The sequence below is a fragment of the Octodon degus genome, unplaced genomic scaffold, assembly GCF_000260255.1.
Source record: "Octodon degus isolate 3935 unplaced genomic scaffold, OctDeg1.0 scaffold00091, whole genome shotgun sequence".
Taxonomy (NCBI): domain Eukaryota; kingdom Metazoa; phylum Chordata; class Mammalia; order Rodentia; family Octodontidae; genus Octodon; species Octodon degus.
The window spans coordinates 7554295-7570929 of NW_004524667.1; the positions used below are offsets into that span (position 1 = coordinate 7554295).

The following is a 16635-nucleotide window of genomic DNA, read 5'->3' on the forward strand; positions in this document are numbered from 1 at the left end:
AAAATTATTTTCACTGCTTATCTTTGGGTGTGTTAATTGTTCTTCAAAGATAGCAAATGTTCTAGTCCTAATATTATGCTTGGCATTCTACCACCAAACTAAGAATTCTTTTCTTTTCTGTATTGGACTCAGGGAAGTCAAACAAATAATACACTTCTCAGAAAGATTTAAAAGTCAACCCTTGATAGGCTTGTATTTCTAGCACTTGGGAGGCTGAGGCAGAAGGTTATCTGTGAGTTCTAGGTCAGCCTGTACTACATAGTGAGTTCAAAGCTAGCCTGACTACATAGAGACCCTGTCTCAATTAAGCCACTTTGATAGGGCTATAAGGATTTTATCTGTGCTATGTGCCTTTTAAGTGTTCATTTTCACATATAACCCCTCTGCCTAGCACAAGCAAGAGGGGCTGGTGGGTTAGCTCAGTTGTCTAAAGCGCCTTCTTGAGCAAAATTAGTTAGGGGCAAGGGGCTGGGGTTCAATCCTCAGCACCACATGCTGCACTAGACCTGCCTTTAAGGCAGCCTGAGCCAGTTTAAAAAAAAATCCTTCTCAAATTTTAGGGGCTGGCGGGTTAGCTCAGTTGTCTAAAGTGCCTTCTTGAGCAAAATCAGTCAGGAGCAAAGGACTGGGGTTCGATCCCTAGCACCACATGCCTCACCAGACCCAGCCTTAAGGCATCCTGAGCCAGCTTAAAAAAAAAAATGCTCCTGGGGCACCCTGAGACAGGATTGAGACAGTGTGAGGGCATGCACCTATGATCCTAGTGCTTGGGAGGCTGAAAACAGACTCACTATGAGTCCAATCTGTGTAATGGGACCCTGTAGACCCCATATTAAATGCATAACAAAACCAAGCTAGAAAGCCACAGTGGGCAACTTTCTTCTCAAAGGAAACTTTTGGTGAATACCAGAGGGAAGGACCAGGCTGGAGCAGATTCCCACTCTGGCCTGGGGCTACATTGCTTAGAGGTGGAGACTGTTCCGTGCCTCCCTGGCCACTAGGAGGGCTGAGTAGTTGAGCTGTGGGGGACTCAGGTCAATAATTTCTGACATTGCCAGTTAAACAGAAGACCCAATGCTATTATGGGCTACTGGACTCTTTTAGAATATTTTGCTGAGTTTACACACCTATAATATTCAATAACGGAACTTAAAAAAATGGGGTATAACTATGAATGTCCATTTTGTATCTGTGTATTCAAAGTGGTTGGGATAGATATATAGTTGTATTCTCTTAATGAATAGAATGATTTGTTCTAATGGTGTTTGTAAATAGGATCACAAGTCCGCATCTTGTACAGCAATTAACCACTAAGAAGAATATATGCAGTGTATTATTTGTTGAAACTGTACTTCCGATTTGATTTGAAACTGTCTTATTGCTATCTGTTTATCAATAAAACTTTAAAAAAAAAAAAGAAATGGCCTGGGAGTTCCAGTGGTTTTCTTAGAAAAACTACATGCCGTACTGGCCCCAGAACCCAGGACATTCTTGCTGACCACCAAAACCAACCATGGTGGTACATGCCTGTATTTCCAGTGCTTGGGAGGCTGAGACAAGAGGATCACTACTAGTCCACACTGTGTAGTGAGACCCTGTACCAAATACATGCATAAATAAAAGATTTTAAAATTAGAAAGAGAAGAATCTTAAATGTTTACTACTAAGCTTTTCCATTTACAATGTGAGTGATAAAGTGATAATTGATCTCCTAATAAAGGTAGAACATGAACTAAATATTGAAAAATGAGTGAGGCAATGAGAGAAGGGCTTCAAGATAAAGATAATTTCAGGGAAAGGCAGCCGTAGGGGAGAAGTGCTGGGCTGTCAGAGGAAAGCATTCGTTTGAATACATAGTGCTTTCATGTGCGGGAAACTTAATTCCCAAATGCATATGTTGATGGTGCAGTATTTGAAGGTAGAGCCTGGGAGAGGTAATTAGGATCAGATGAAATTATGGTGGTGCTAGTGGCTTTGTAAGAAAAGGAAGAGGCCTACACCAGAACACTTGCTCTGCTTGACATGTGATGCCCTGTGTCCTGCTATCATGCAGCAAGCAGGCTTTCTCTTGGACCTCCCAGGCTCCAGAATCATGAGCCAAATAAACCTCTACTCTTTAATAATTACCCAGTCTCAGGTGTTTTGTTTCAGCAACAGAAAATGGACTGAGACCAAAGGTCAGCTGATGAATGTGACTGCAGTGTCTCATGTAGGAGGGAGAAAGAATGGAAGGTGGATGTATCCAGATTTCAAAGACCTCGAGTGCCAGGCTAAAGAATGTGAGTGTCCTTTTCCATTAATACAGTGAGATGTCAAAAGAGACAGCTTCTGCTAAGCAGAGATTAAGAAGAATAAAATGAAGTGCAAAGGGCAGACTGGGAGGCAGGAGCCTGATAGGTCGACTTCTTTCTGAATGCTCTGAGAAAGACAGGGGCATCAAGGCCTGCAGGACAGCACACCAGTTTCATCCTGCAGGCCTACCCAGTCACCTGGTAGCAGCTTTCCAGCTCTCTGGCTACATCCAGGCTCTGTAGCCAAGTTTGAGCTGCCTGACCATGTTATGTCTGCCTTGGACACAGAAAGGGGCACACACGCTGGCTCAAGAACAGCACTGTGTCCTCTCAGTTCTGGGTGCACACTATGCTGCAGGACCTGCCTTTCTGCTCCCAAAGTCTGCAGCTATGAAGACCAGTCACCCAGGCCCTTGAGCTTGTGCACATAGTTCGCAAAGGTCACTTGGTGTTGATTGGATTTTCCTCTGCCTTTCTGAGGGCTTCTGGTTCTGCACACCCTCCCAGTCCGTTTCAGACAAATGCAACTTGTTTCAATGAGTCTGTTAGGAGAATTTTGAGGACTAAGAAAAAGGCAGAGGACACAGCCTGCAGGGATGCTCACCTTTTTTGCTCCTTGTTCTTCTTCCACACCATCTCCTATGACAACATACACCACTTTTCTTCCAAACCTTTGAATTATCCTCTCAAAACAGCTTTCTTTTCCTAATGAACAAAAATAAATTGCAGAAAATACAAACTCTGAACATTTTATATAAAATGCTTTCTTCATGCTTCTAATTCAACTCTTTCCCACTTAGGAACAAGTGCCGCTCAGGCTGTGGGTGGAACAGCACACCAAATTGATAACTGTAAATTTATTACCAATTCAGTGCCCTGGTCCTTGGATATTGACAGTTCACATTTTCTTCTCCCAAGCAGTAATTCATTAAACAGTAAGACCAAGTCAATCCCAGTACAAACTTGGGAGAAAAAGTCTTGTTTTGCATTAATATGTTTTTCCCCCTACAAACTGAGACTAAACAAAGGCATGCAATCCTGGCAAACATTGTAACTTGATTTAAGAAATGTTTCATAAGATGTCATCCTCTGAAAATAAGTTTTGATCCAAAGACCACTGAGGATGATTGAAAAAAAAAACCCCAAAACTGGACTTGGTTTTGGTTCAGCAAGGAAAAACAAACCATGGAATTAGTTTATCCCTTCATTTTCAGGTTGAATTAAAGACTTTCAAAGCCTAATGTGTTTACTGGAAATACTCTCATAAAACTTCTTCAGAAATAAATCACAGGTAATTTGGGGCGCAACGCTCAGAGCCTGCCCACTCCGCCCAGGCTTCTCATGTTCAATAAATGCTTTCCTGGAGGAAAAGTGGGATAAAGGTAACAGAACACCTTTATCTGTCTATTATCTTTCCCATGTCATGACTTCGCTTGGGCTTCCATGGCAGCTACACTGTCAGCACATCCCTGCAGTTAATACGGTCTTTGTTTCTTCTTAGAGAAGGAACTGGTGTTCCAAGTCTGGGGTTGCCAATGGGGTCATTTTAATGGACAATGGGACAGTTTATAGTTTTCAAATGTGAATGGCTGAGTGGGGCCTGCACCTCTTTCAAATAAGGATCAGATATACACATGAACAAATTGCTTGTTTGCTTAAACAAATGTCTGCTTTATATTTGTATTTTGCACTAAAATCTCTAGTTTGCATCTGACAGAATGAAATAGAGCTAGCCCTATTCAAGGGATGCTATTTCAATGCTAGTTTAGTTGCCCACTAAACTGTGAAACATCAAATCGCTTTAAGAAAGAAATTGAAAATGGGCACCCAAACATGTCACAAAACTTTTTTCCCTCTCTGTGGAATAATGAACATTTTTTGTAATTTTCTTCTCATGGAAAAAGGCAAGCAAATGCATTTAGTAACGGAGTTGGAGTAGACTCAGATAAGAAAATTCTTGCCTATGTACTAGCTCCTTCATTGTAAATTTTGAGTCATATAGAAATTTTTCACAATAAAGATTAATAAAATGAAGCGGACTTTTAGAAATTCATTAGAAGTAATGTACAAAAGGTTACCCTAATTGATCCAGAGAATCAAACATCTGCAAAAGAGACATGAGTCACCTTCTATAACACTGGAGTTTTGTCTCCAGTGAAAATGCCTAGGCTTTTGCACAGACCCACCTGTAGACTTAATTTGATGGCACAATTAGCAATAACTACTGGAGTTTCAGTTTCTGCTTTTCTTATTAAAATATAGAGAAATGAGGTCCTACCACTGGTTTTGAGATAATTTCTACCACTCTGTCTTCTTTATTTTTTCCAGTACATTTTTTTTTTTTTTTTTTTTTTTTTCAGCACCAGGTATTGAACTCAGGACCTTGTGCTTGCCAGCCAAGCACTTATTCTACTGAGCTATCTCCCTGGACCTCTCCTACAAAATAAAAACAGAATTGCATCCAGTATTTCAAACAAGATACTCATTTAAAAATAATGTTTATTACTGTATAGTTTCCTGTTATATAATGAGTTTTAAATTACAAGGTAAGGAACCTTAATGCATTTAATACATTTAATGTATTTGACCTATACCACATGTACTTCCTTTTGGGGGACCAAGCACTGACCCATTATACTGTGTGCTTTTTTGGAATTTGTCTCAAGTTTCATGTGCTAGTAAGCTTTACAATAATCCCAGTTTAAAAAGAACACAATATATTTCCTGTTTGTTGATATGGATTAAAATACAATTAACATGACTTAAACCAATTGTTCTGTCATGGAACAGGAGAACATGTAAACTTTTTGGTTATAACAGGCTACCAGGAATCTGTTCCATATGGTATATTCTCTGTTCCATTTGGTATATTTGTAAGTGGTTTTCAGTGTTCTATCCTTAGCCTTTTGGGGGAGTGCAGGTCATCCCCAAACTCCCAATATGTATATTTCCAATTTGAGAGTTCTACATTAGTACCCCATAAGCTCTTCTCACTCATCATTAATACGATTTAACCTGATTTGCCACCAGCTAATCATGCTATTACTTAAGTGCCTAAAAGAAACCCCTGTATCAGCCTTTATGATTTTTTATATCATTCAGAACCATTCTGAGTATTTCCTATGAGCCCTGGAGCCATTATGAAGAGCAAAACAGACAAATGCAGTATAGCCCTCGAGTACATTCAAGTCCAGAGGGAGAGTCATACTATAAGCATTTACCCAAGTAATTCTTTAGGGGTCATTTACTCAATACTTATAAGAAGTACAGCCAGTATATGAATGCAAAGAGATGCAAATTAGACATACTGGGACTTTTGTTTTGATCCCTTCTTCTTTAGATGGAGTTAGGTCGGGAATGGCCCATCTTTCCCACTATTTGGGTGTCCTTTCTCCTCCTTGAAGATTTCCTAAAACTACATTCATTCCCTTAGAGTAACTTAAAGGGCTACTTATGACTACACTGAAGTCTACATTTCCAGCTTCAGCTTTCTGGGGGATCTGCACAGTAGCCACCCAGGACTGCTTCGGTCTTTCAGTAGGGAACACGTCTTCATTTTTCGGTTTTTTTTTTTTTTTTTTTAAATCTCAGTAGCCCTTCTACTTGGTAAGCTCCTATTTGTCCTTTTATACCCAGCTTAAATGTCATTTTGCTCATTCTTTTCAGTGACACTTGCCCTCTGCCACCTCTTGGGTGGGAATGGATCCTTCCTTAGGCACTTAGCACAGCCCTGAGGGTTAAGAAAGGAGACTGGGACTGGGAATCAGAGACAGGTAATCACTTTAATAGTTAAGACTCAGAGCTCTAATTACCCCATTTGTAAGATGTAAAAGACAAGTAAAATGTGTAAAATCCTTAGCACAGTTCTGGAGATCTAGTAGATACCTCCTAAGTTGGTATTTACACATTGCATTATAATATGGTTTATAGTTAAGCATCTGATCCTCCCACAAGAACCATGTCTTTTACCACTACTCTTATTCTGTCTCAGTTTATGTTCTAATTGAAGTTCATACTTGTCTTTTCACCCCAACTATGTTTTCTTCTTGCAAAAAGCTTAATGGTTGTATCTCCATGGCAAAAATGGGAAGTAGATTGTCATCTTAAATTCAAAGGAAAAAAAAAACACTGCCAGCAAATTTCATTTGCACTTTGTATAGTTTTATACTACTGTTCAGTCTAGGTTATAAAATATTTTTTGATGCTGTCTAATAGAATAAGATAATCCACAATTGACATTGAGTTACTTATACCTAAAATGCCCAGATATTAATGTCAGCTAGTATAGAGAAAATGTATGACTTTAGCTATATGGTTTATTCTTTATATTTGTCTTTTCTTTTTTTTGGTGGAGCCAGGGATTGAACTCAGACCCCTGCACTTGCCAGGGAAGCACTTATTCCACTGAGCCATCTCCCTGGCCCCCAAATACGGAACATTTCACGAATTTGCGTGTCATCCTTGTGCAGTATTTCTCTTAATACCTGAAGCAAGTTTTGAAAATTATTCTATTCTTCTGATGTATTTAGCATCCTGATAAAAGTACCTTCTCAAGGGTTTTCATTTTTACTAAAGGGTGAGGGTCAATTTAAAAACAAAAAAATAAAATAGTATAGCTCACCTATTTTAGTTGCACTGTAAATATTTTCTATGGGAAATACAATTCCTAATCCATATAGCAGGACCTTTGCCAAAGCTGGGATGAGCTGAGTAGTTGTTACCAAAATATTCACACAGTTCGTCCTGTGAGAACAGAAAGAAAAGGAAGAGACTGTTGAAAAATAAATCTCCAAAATGAACAAGCATGAGCAGCGCCCACAGCCTGGCAAAAGCTCCCGGAGCGCCTCACCGGGAGTGAATGAGCGAGAGGGCTTTCAGGGCCAGGGTCAGCCAGGAGTCGGTCAGTGCTTCGATCTCTGCCCTCAGCTGTAGCCAGGCCTCCCTCTTTGCTGGGCCCAGCAGACCTGTAGATTCAAAAGCACACAGGAACACGTAAGCAGTGACCTTGCCGACATAGCTGTGGTTTTATAAATATTTATTTATTATTTTATAAATAATGAACACTTAATAGAACTACTACTCCCACATTCAAGCTTTACAATAATTTTCATATAGAGTAATTCTACAATATTCAAGATTTATAGTAATTCTCATTCAGTTGACAAATGCATCTTTAGTTTACAGGGAACATTCACTGACTTGGCATTCTGAGCATCCCTTCTTCCTTGGCAGGGGCCTTCTATTTTTCCTGTTCCTTTAACCGTGCAGTTTGGGAAAGCTAGCTCTGCCTTCTGACTGCCAGGGTATGTGTGTGACCCTGGCCTGGCCAGTGAGTACGTCCCAGAACTTTTGCTGAATCTATTGAAAGATGTCTGTGCCACTTCCGTGCAGGTACTAAACAGCAGGATATAGACATGGATCTGATGGTAGTCATTTTACCACCTTTTGGGAGAGACTGACATAGGAGAATTCCTACTTAAAGGGAAGTGCAGGACTTCCTGGAGGTAGTATTTGCGCAGCTAGATGCATCCATGCTGGAAACTATCACCATTGTTACAATCTTCAGTATTAAGAGAACATATTCTCTTTCATGCTGAATCTATGTTGACTATTGTGAAAAGATACAAGCTTATATGCAACACCTACCTGGCAGATAGAGCATAACGCCGCATCTTGTGACTTGGGCAAGGGTTGCTAAGGCACTTTGTTGGGAGGTTAACTAATTGTTAGAGATGTCAAGCAACTTGGCCCAGGTCACACCCTTGAGTAACAGGCAAGGCCAGCTAGTTCTAAAGTAATTTACAGGTAGATAAAACTGTCCCACAAAACCCATCCTCTCTGAAACAGTGTGGCCCAAAAGTTAGTAGTAGAACTTTCTAGGAAGTGGTATAATGTTTCTAGAACTTTCACAAGACTGTCTCAACCTGTTCCTAAGTGTCGGTGGGCAGTAGGTACTTGCCTCCCACGTTATTTTTGTAGGTATTGTAGATCTCCTTTACTCGTCTGTAGCGGAAGGCCAACTTTCGCATCCAGTCCACTCCACCCCGGACACCAGTGGCCAAGCATAAATTAGCACTGGTGGCTGCAGCAGGAAAGCCATCTGTTCCAAAGTTATATGTGCTATTTAGATGCAAGAAAAGCCCAAAGTTAACCAAACAGAAAAATTCATCTTAATTAACTGAGCAATGACGCTATAGAAAAGAAATGATCAGCTCCCATTTCAGGGCTCTCACCTTAGGTCTTGGCCATTGTCATCTGAAGAAACATCATCTATATGAACTTGGTCACATTCCTGAAATGCAATGAACATGGCACATACCAATTTTTAAGAGACATTTAAAGAACAAATAGTTATTTTTAAAAACACCTTAATTGGAGTGGTTTTCAACTCTGTCAATCAGTAGGTGGCAGTCTTGTTAAATTGACATTTTTACCTCATGGTATATTTTTCAAAGAAATAAACACAACGCCATCAACAACTACTGTTATTCAGCTTCAGAAAACACTCTTTTGTGTTTAGCAAGGAAAGTGATTGAAAACAATTAGCATATGTGCTCCACAAGCCTCAGGTACCTTAAGATACCATGCTGCTCCGAGCCAGTTCAGTCAGTGTCTGAGCATAACTGAAACCAGACATTTTGGTAAACGTAACATGCTAGAAAAATTAAACCCGATGCTAACTGCCAATGAAATTATGACCTCTGATTGCTGTTGAGCCACACACCAACACAGCCTGAGGCCAGTGTGCTGCAGAGCCCAGACGAAAAATCTGTTACTGGTTTGCCATTTATTTGAGAGATGAGAATTTTATTCTGTGTGCTCACATGCATGCATGCAGGATGAGAAAGAGCAGGAGATAATTTAAAACCTAAAAAAAACTAACCAATCATACGCTGCTTTTAATATTTTTTTTCTGAACCTTTTTCCTGTTGTTTTTTTAATGTTCTACCAGCATTACATATTCACTTTAAATATTGGATTTATGAGTTTAATATTAGCATAAAATCCTTTTTGAAAAGACTTGAGTTTTGAAATCCTGGGCAGTTTGTAAAGTGTTTAGAGCAGCGGGTCATAACTGGACCGAGGGATGCTCACGCACCTGCTTGCGCAGGGGTCCTTGCGTACCACCACCTTACTCCAGCCCCCGACACGCTCGTGGGGAAACAGACAAGAGGCAAGTATCTGACAGACAATGTGTCCTGTCCAGAAAGGAGAAGCACACACGCTTGACACGCCTTCGCTCTGCAGTTCTCCTGCTCCCCTGAATTCAGCTTGCAAGTACTCCTGAGACTTTTGTTACTTAGTCCATTACAGTTTTAGTTAAAAACATTATTAAAAGAGAAATTTCCAGTCATACATCCTCTACTTGGAAAGGTTCTTTTGACTAAGGCTTTGGTCCTATTTCAGATAGAGTGAATTAACCTCTTTCTCTAGCACTCAGTATGCAACTGTAACAAAGAGGACATATCTAAAGTGCCGTAGTCAATAGGTGTATTTTTATGCTGCCAGTTCCTTTTGAGCAAATCCTTCCCTCTCCATGGATTTGTGAGGAAAGGAGCAGGAGATAGAAGTGGAGAGAAACTCAAACCAGCTGTTCCTTAACAGAATTAAAATCATGACCCCCCCCCCCCCTGCTCCAAAGCATCTATTTTCCAGGCAGGCTTCGCCCAGCATGCAGCAAGTTCCAAGGAGGAAAAGACTTTGACCTTGTAACCCTGCCCTGCTCTCCTGAGGTCCATAACCTCAGATAAGAAAAAAGGAAAAGCAGGGTTGGGAGCCCTCACATGCTGACTGTGAATTTAACATTTGCAAAATGGGTCATTCTTGGAAAACACTGTCAGGAACTTCTCTGAGTGAACAATTTAATCTTATTTTAGTACACAATGATGATTATTTGTATTTTCAGCAACACACTTCTTTTAGTTTTAACAAGGTACTTAATCAGGAGAAGAAATGTCTGTTCTTTACTAGAGATTTTTGTTGCTTGTAAGCTACTGTTTTAGAGCTTGTAGTTAGTGTAAATGAAAGGAAGAAAGGAAGGGGGTGGGGTGGGCAGCAAATAATAAAAGAAAAAGAGAAAGGAAGGCCACAATGCCAAGAAGGAGAAATGTTCCTTTTTGGACAAATGAACACAAAGAGAAAAGCAGGACTAGAGGAGGAAAAGATACACTGAAAAAAAAATTAATTCAAGGAATCAAAGCTGACTTAGAATTCCCAAGGTAACTTTAAGGGCAGAAAAAGTTATTTAGAAAGGCAGGGTGTGTGATGTGTTTTTTAAACTACAGCAATTTAGTTGTCAGTCCCCACGTCCAGCCTTGGAGGCAGAAATCTTCCAGCACTGTTAAAGACCCCATTGTCACCATTGTTCTTCCATACCCTGTATTTGCTTTCTCCTGCTAATTTTATTTAAACTCGATTGTTCCCATTTGAATAGTAGTTCAATATCTTAGTTGGCTCTACTTAAGTGCCAATGGCCGGCCAGGGCAGGCTTCTACCCCCACTGAGCAAACTCTCTCCATGGTGACTTGATTAGAGTCAAGTTTGGTATAATGGCAACAGGACACTTTATCATTCACTCTCTATCAGGACAACTTTTTTGAATGATTTTAATGAAAAGAGACTTAAAACTGTGGTTTAATTAGAACCTTCAAGAAATAAAAGATCATTAAAATGTCCATGTAAAATGTATTTATGGAACTGCCCTTTGCCTCAAAGAACAATAGAAAAACATTATGCTACACCAATTTCATATATATTAAATACATAATGGGAAATAAATATTTAAGATTACAAATAGTAGTATGAGTACTTATGCTTTTTTAAATATCTCAAAAATTCTGATGATTTGAGAGGTTCTGCTTTACCTTGGTCTTAACCATCCAGTAGAAAAGTATGAAGATGAAACATAGGAAGTAAAGCCATGTTGTTATGTTGAGCTGTGGGGGACTCACGTCAATAATTTCTGACATTGCCAATTAAACAGAAGACCCAAGGATATTATGGGCTTCTGTACTCTTTTAGAATATTTTGCTGAGTTTACACACCTATAATATTCAACAACGGAACTTAAAAAAAATTGGGGATAACTATGAATGTCCATTTTGTATCTGTGTATTCAAAGTGGTTGGGATAGATATATAGTTGCATTCTCTTAATGAATAGAATGATTTTTTCTAATGGTGTTTGTAAGTAGGATCACAAGTCTGCATCTTGTACAGCAATTAACCACTAAGAAGAATATATGCAGTGTATTATTTGTTGAAACTGTACTTTCGATTTGATTTGAAACTGTCTCATTGCTATGTGTTTATCAATAAAACTTTGAAAAGAAAAAAAAATTCTGATGAGATGGTAATATTACTTTCTTGATTATTTATGAAATACATGCTTTTTCTAAAAGAATGGAGAATAGTAAGATCCCATATTTGACAGCACAGCTGCAGAATGTGTTCACTGCCTTCAGTATGTTCCTTCTCCAGTTAGCCACAGCAGTGCCCTTCATTTTGTTTATTTGTCTTAAAACTTAGTGTCCTCTGTGAGGAGGAACTTTTTTCTACCACTCTTAAGAAGCCATCTAAGGGCTGGGGATGTAGCTCAGCAGTCTAAGCACCTGCCTGGCAAGTGCAAGGACCCAGGTTTAATCCCTGGTATCACATGCCGGGCAGGCCCAGACCCCTGGGCAGAACCCCCGGCATGCCCTGCCAGCACCAAAACTGGGCATGGTGGCCCATGCCTGTAATCTCAGCCCTGCAGAGGCTGAGACAGGAGGATCACTATAAGTCTGAGCTGTATATTGGGACCCTGTACCAAATAAACACATAAATTAAGCAAACAAAAAAGAAACCATCTAGATTTTGTTTGTCTTAAAAGTATATTTTTAGGTTTTTGTTTTTGCTTTCTACACTTGGTTGATTTTTAGTCTCTGCTTTGTTTTAAATCCAGACAACTAGGTAACCATGGGAGGAGCAGGGTTTCCTTTAAGAGTCTTTGGCTAGAAGCAGGAGAGGCCCTAGACCCAGGGAAACAACAGCAACAATAAAGTGCAAAGCCATGCAAGATTTGATGGATACCAAAGATAAAAACGAAAGCTTAATCTATTTTCAGGTGCCAAAATATATTCCTAGGATCCTTAATTGGGTGTTTACCACAAGGAGTAATGAATGTATAAGATTCCATTCCAAAATGGATTAAATGTGCTGAAATTGTACTTTTGAATTGAACTTCCAAAAAGCACAAGATAGGAAATCATTATTGGTCTTCAGACCAATAATGCATCTACCTTTCCAGGACCACCACCAGGTCTATATATTTTATTCACCAATTTGAAGTGATGGGGCTTGAGTTGCCCAATGGCCATCTACTCTTGGGTGAGAAAGCGTGCTTCCCAGGGACAGAGGAAGTGACTGCCAAGGACTCCTGCTAGAGTCTGCCCTCAGTTCATCGGAAAGGTGCTTCTTTGCTTAGAAAGAGGATTACTCACTAGTGTTAGATTATTTATGAAGAAGCTTCTGTCTTCCAGTTTTGTTCTGGATGCCAACGACGTGACATTTAACCCAACAGACAAAATTTTTACCACCTTGGAATCAGTGGAGGAGAGACACGAATGAGACAGCATGCAGTACATCTGGTAGGTATGATAGGGCCAAGAGCTAGGAAGAGCAAACACTGCGGGAAAGGGAGGATGGATATTCAGGGTCAAGTATCCAGGAGGAGAGTGGCAAGCAAAGGAAAGAACAAGATCAAAGACCCCAGGGCAGGAGTGAAGAACCAGGGAAAGAACTACTGCTCTGGGCTTGCAGGTCACGGCAAGGAGCGGACTTTGTCTCAGAAGCTGTGGGTAAGTTGTCAGTGCTGCCCAAGGTACTTCCTGTTTCACAAAAAAAGATGTTAACTCACTAAATTCACAGTGATGAATTATAACTGGGGTAAATGTGTCATCTCACTGGGATCCTGATGCACTCTGGCAGCTGGTTGCTGCAAAGCTTGGAACACCCAAGATTTGATTTTGTTAGGTCAGAGAAGAATGGCACCAGCCACTACTCGGCCTTGTCCCTCTTGTGACTGTTGCAGTGGAATAAACAGACAGATAGCAGTTTGCTAATGGTTCACAGGGAATGTGTTGTGGTGCTAGGAACAAAGCAAGTTTGGGCCTCACACTGTCTATCCGGATCTCTACATTAGAATGCTTAGAGTTTGGGTGGGGCAAAGTGGCACTTACTGGACAAGCCCTCATTCTCTGAGGAAATGGCCCACATTTAGAGACACAAAGATACACTATGGACTACAAGAATAGGCCCCAGAAGGCCAGAGGAAAGATTCTTGAAGACTTTGTTTCTCTTTATGCCTCAAACAGACACCAGCATTGATGTGAGAGGTAGAAAGGAATCAGGCGTGGAAAACATTTGGTTAATGGCTTTCTGAAGGGATAGCAAAGTCAGCAACATTTTTGAGTAAGGGCTCAGGAATAGGTCAATAGTAGAGATATATGTGAGTAAAGTTGACATTTTTATTTAACCAATTCTGATATATATATTTATTTGAGAGAGGTTATATATATATAACCTCTCTCAAATAAATTCTGTGGGAGAATGGGGACCAATGATGCAGGGAAACGTGATTAACCTTCTCTAGGAAAATTTTACCATTAACTGTGGCACATTCCTGTAACTCCAGCCACTCAGGAGGCTGAAGCAGGAGGTTCTAAGAGTTGAAAGCCAGCCAACTCTGGACAATTTAGTGAGACCATGTTCCAAAATATAAATTAAAAAGAAGAGCTGGATGTGGTTATGTGTGCCTATAATCCCAGAACAGGGGAAGCTGAGGTAGGAGGATCGTGATTTCCAGGACAGCATGGGCTACACAGGAAATTCAAGGCCACCATGGACTGCAAATGGAGATAGTGTCTGACACTACGCATATGCTATGGGTGCAGCTTAATAGTAGGACATTGCCAGGTAAACACAAGCCCTTGGGTTCAACCTCAATAGCACATAAAACTATTAAAACGCAGGCCCACTCTTCCCACCCTGGGACTGATCCCTCCCTTTTCAGAAGTTCTAATGTATCAGGGATTTTTTTCTACCTTTGATATACTTGATTTGCAAAGTGTCCTATATCAATACTTTGAACAGATTCTTTCTTCCTGCAAAGCAATGAACTATTCAACAAGAACCATTTCTTATACAGACAGAGCATCATTCATCCAAGACTCTAAAATCTGAAATGCTGCCAAATCTGAATCTTTCTAAATCCCTCAAGTGACGGACCACAATCAAAATGCAGCTGCACTAAAAATTTTATATAGTTACCTTCAGCCTATTTTTATAAGGTGTAAGTGAAACGCAAATGAATCTCATGTTTAGACTTGGGTCCCCTCCCTAAGATATCTTATTGCATATATGCAAATATTCCAGAATCTGAAATCCTTGACATTTCTGGTCCCAAGATTTTAGATAGGGGGTGCCCAGCCTGCTTTTCCTGTGGATTCCTGAAGAAGTAGGCACATGGTTTCTGTCACTCGCACAGATTCCTATTTCTTGTTGAGATGAACGTATGGTGAAAGTATAATTGTACTTACACTTGACCTTAGCCAAAAGGCCAAGAAGTGATTGTATTTAATTCTATAGTTCATTTTGCAGATATGAGAAATGAAGGCTCAGAAGTGTTAAATGATAAAAGGTAAAAGTTGAGATGCTATATTTGCCCTGTTACAGACATTGACCCACTCTATTTGTATCAAGGTCCTTTGTAGCCTATCAGTTTGGAGCTTAGAGCTCTCTAGTTCTAAAACATATTATCCCCCTCCCCCGGCCCTGATCCTTTCCCATTTAGCATTTGGCCATGGCCTTCTACCCTAGTCTGGCACTTGGATGTGTACCCTTCATTCTTGAGGGCAGGCCCCAGTTCTCATGTCATCACCAGGTTCTTATTGATTGTTCCATCAGAGGGACATCATCCTGAAGGAGGGCCACTGTGGTTACCAGGTCTTTGCCAGGGGCAGAAGGTATATACAAGTACAATTGTAGGTGGCCACATTGACACAGTGTACTCAAAGGGAGCTTTGTAGTGCAGGAACATGGACTACACCAAAGGCATAGCAGAGGGCACTGAAGGAGAGCAGATGGCAACCACCTAGGAGTGGTGTTGGTCCCCCAGGTATTAGGATGCAAATTTCTGTGTCAACGTGACAGGCTCCTGCAGTCTTCTTCCAGGCAAATACCAAAAGGTAAACCACCAAAGTGTAAAGTGTACCATTGCCTGGCCTTCTGTGACACAGAAGAATAAAATAAACAACTGGGCAAGCTTCAGCTGCTACTACTTTTACTGCTTCAGTGGCAGCTCACAGGCAACTGAACACTCACAGAGCTGGACTGCAAAGAACTCACAGGAATGCCCAGGGAGGCCTGCCAGCGCATGAGGCAGACAAAGGCCAGGCCTGGTGAAGGACGCGGGCTGACAGGGCATGGGGTATGGACTCACAGCCACGTGGCAGATGGGTACTGGCTTTTAGAACCCCATTTGCACTGTTATTCTGACTTTTTGGTCCCTCCGTCATTATTCTTGGCATTGTCACTCTCGCTGACCTTTTTCTGATCTATCATCATCTCTGGTCTTCTAGAGGTGGACCACAGGCTTGTTCTTTTGGATCAAGCCCCAGGAATAACTCAGATTTTGTACAGGGGCTCATATGCAAAATATTAAGTTATGGCAGAAATTTTCCACAAATATTTATTCTGCTTTGATACCATAGTGGCTGTACTTTTCCCCCAAGCCTTTCACTTGTACCATAATTATGTAAAAGTATACCATATAGTTCAAGCTAGTTTAGGAAAATTAATAAAAAGAATTAAGACAGTTATAATGGGTCTTGTTTTCTGTGCCAAGCAGAGTGACGTTATCACCAGCCCACTGATGTCCTATGTCTCTGAACATAAAACCGGAAACACAAACTTGGAATAAGCTTGAAGTCTCTTTGAATAAACAGATACTCTCAGAAATACACATTGAGGAAGTGTGCATATGATGGAAGGAACAATATGAAAAAAGTTACAAGCATGTTTTTGGAGAAGTTGAGTTTCCAAGACCAAATTCTGCTGACTGAGGCTATGCTGTATTTGCTCCATGTTCCAGCTTTACCATGAGAAAACAAACACCATACTGCACACTAATCATTTCAATACCTTTCCTTAGAAAGTAAAAGATGGAAGAAAAAAGAAGCACTAGAGAAGTAGCTATTTTCATTGTCTTGACATCAGCATGCCTATTGAGACCAGCTGGAGTCAACCAAGCAGAGGAAACAGCTGTTGGTTTCTTTTTCCCCTCCTACCTGTCGTTAGGCAATTAC

At 40.5% G+C, this 16635-nt stretch overlaps 1 protein-coding gene across 5 annotated transcripts in view; it reads right to left on the minus strand.

Moving 5' to 3' along the window:
• Eya1 (EYA transcriptional coactivator and phosphatase 1) overlaps nt 1-16635 on the minus strand; it is a 163423-nt gene that overhangs the window by 10306 nt on the left and 136482 nt on the right. For all 5 annotated transcript variants that reach the window (XM_023722405.1, XM_023722403.1, XM_023722401.1 and 2 more), the window contains 5 exons: nt 8525-8583; nt 8251-8411; nt 7141-7255; nt 6913-7034; nt 2896-2996 (listed from right to left, as the gene is read on the minus strand). In XM_023722405.1, coding sequence (XP_023578173.1) covers nt 2896-2996; nt 6913-7034; nt 7141-7255; nt 8251-8411; nt 8525-8583 — 558 coding nt within the window. The remainder of the gene's footprint in view (nt 1-2895; nt 2997-6912; nt 7035-7140; nt 7256-8250; nt 8412-8524; nt 8584-16635) is intronic.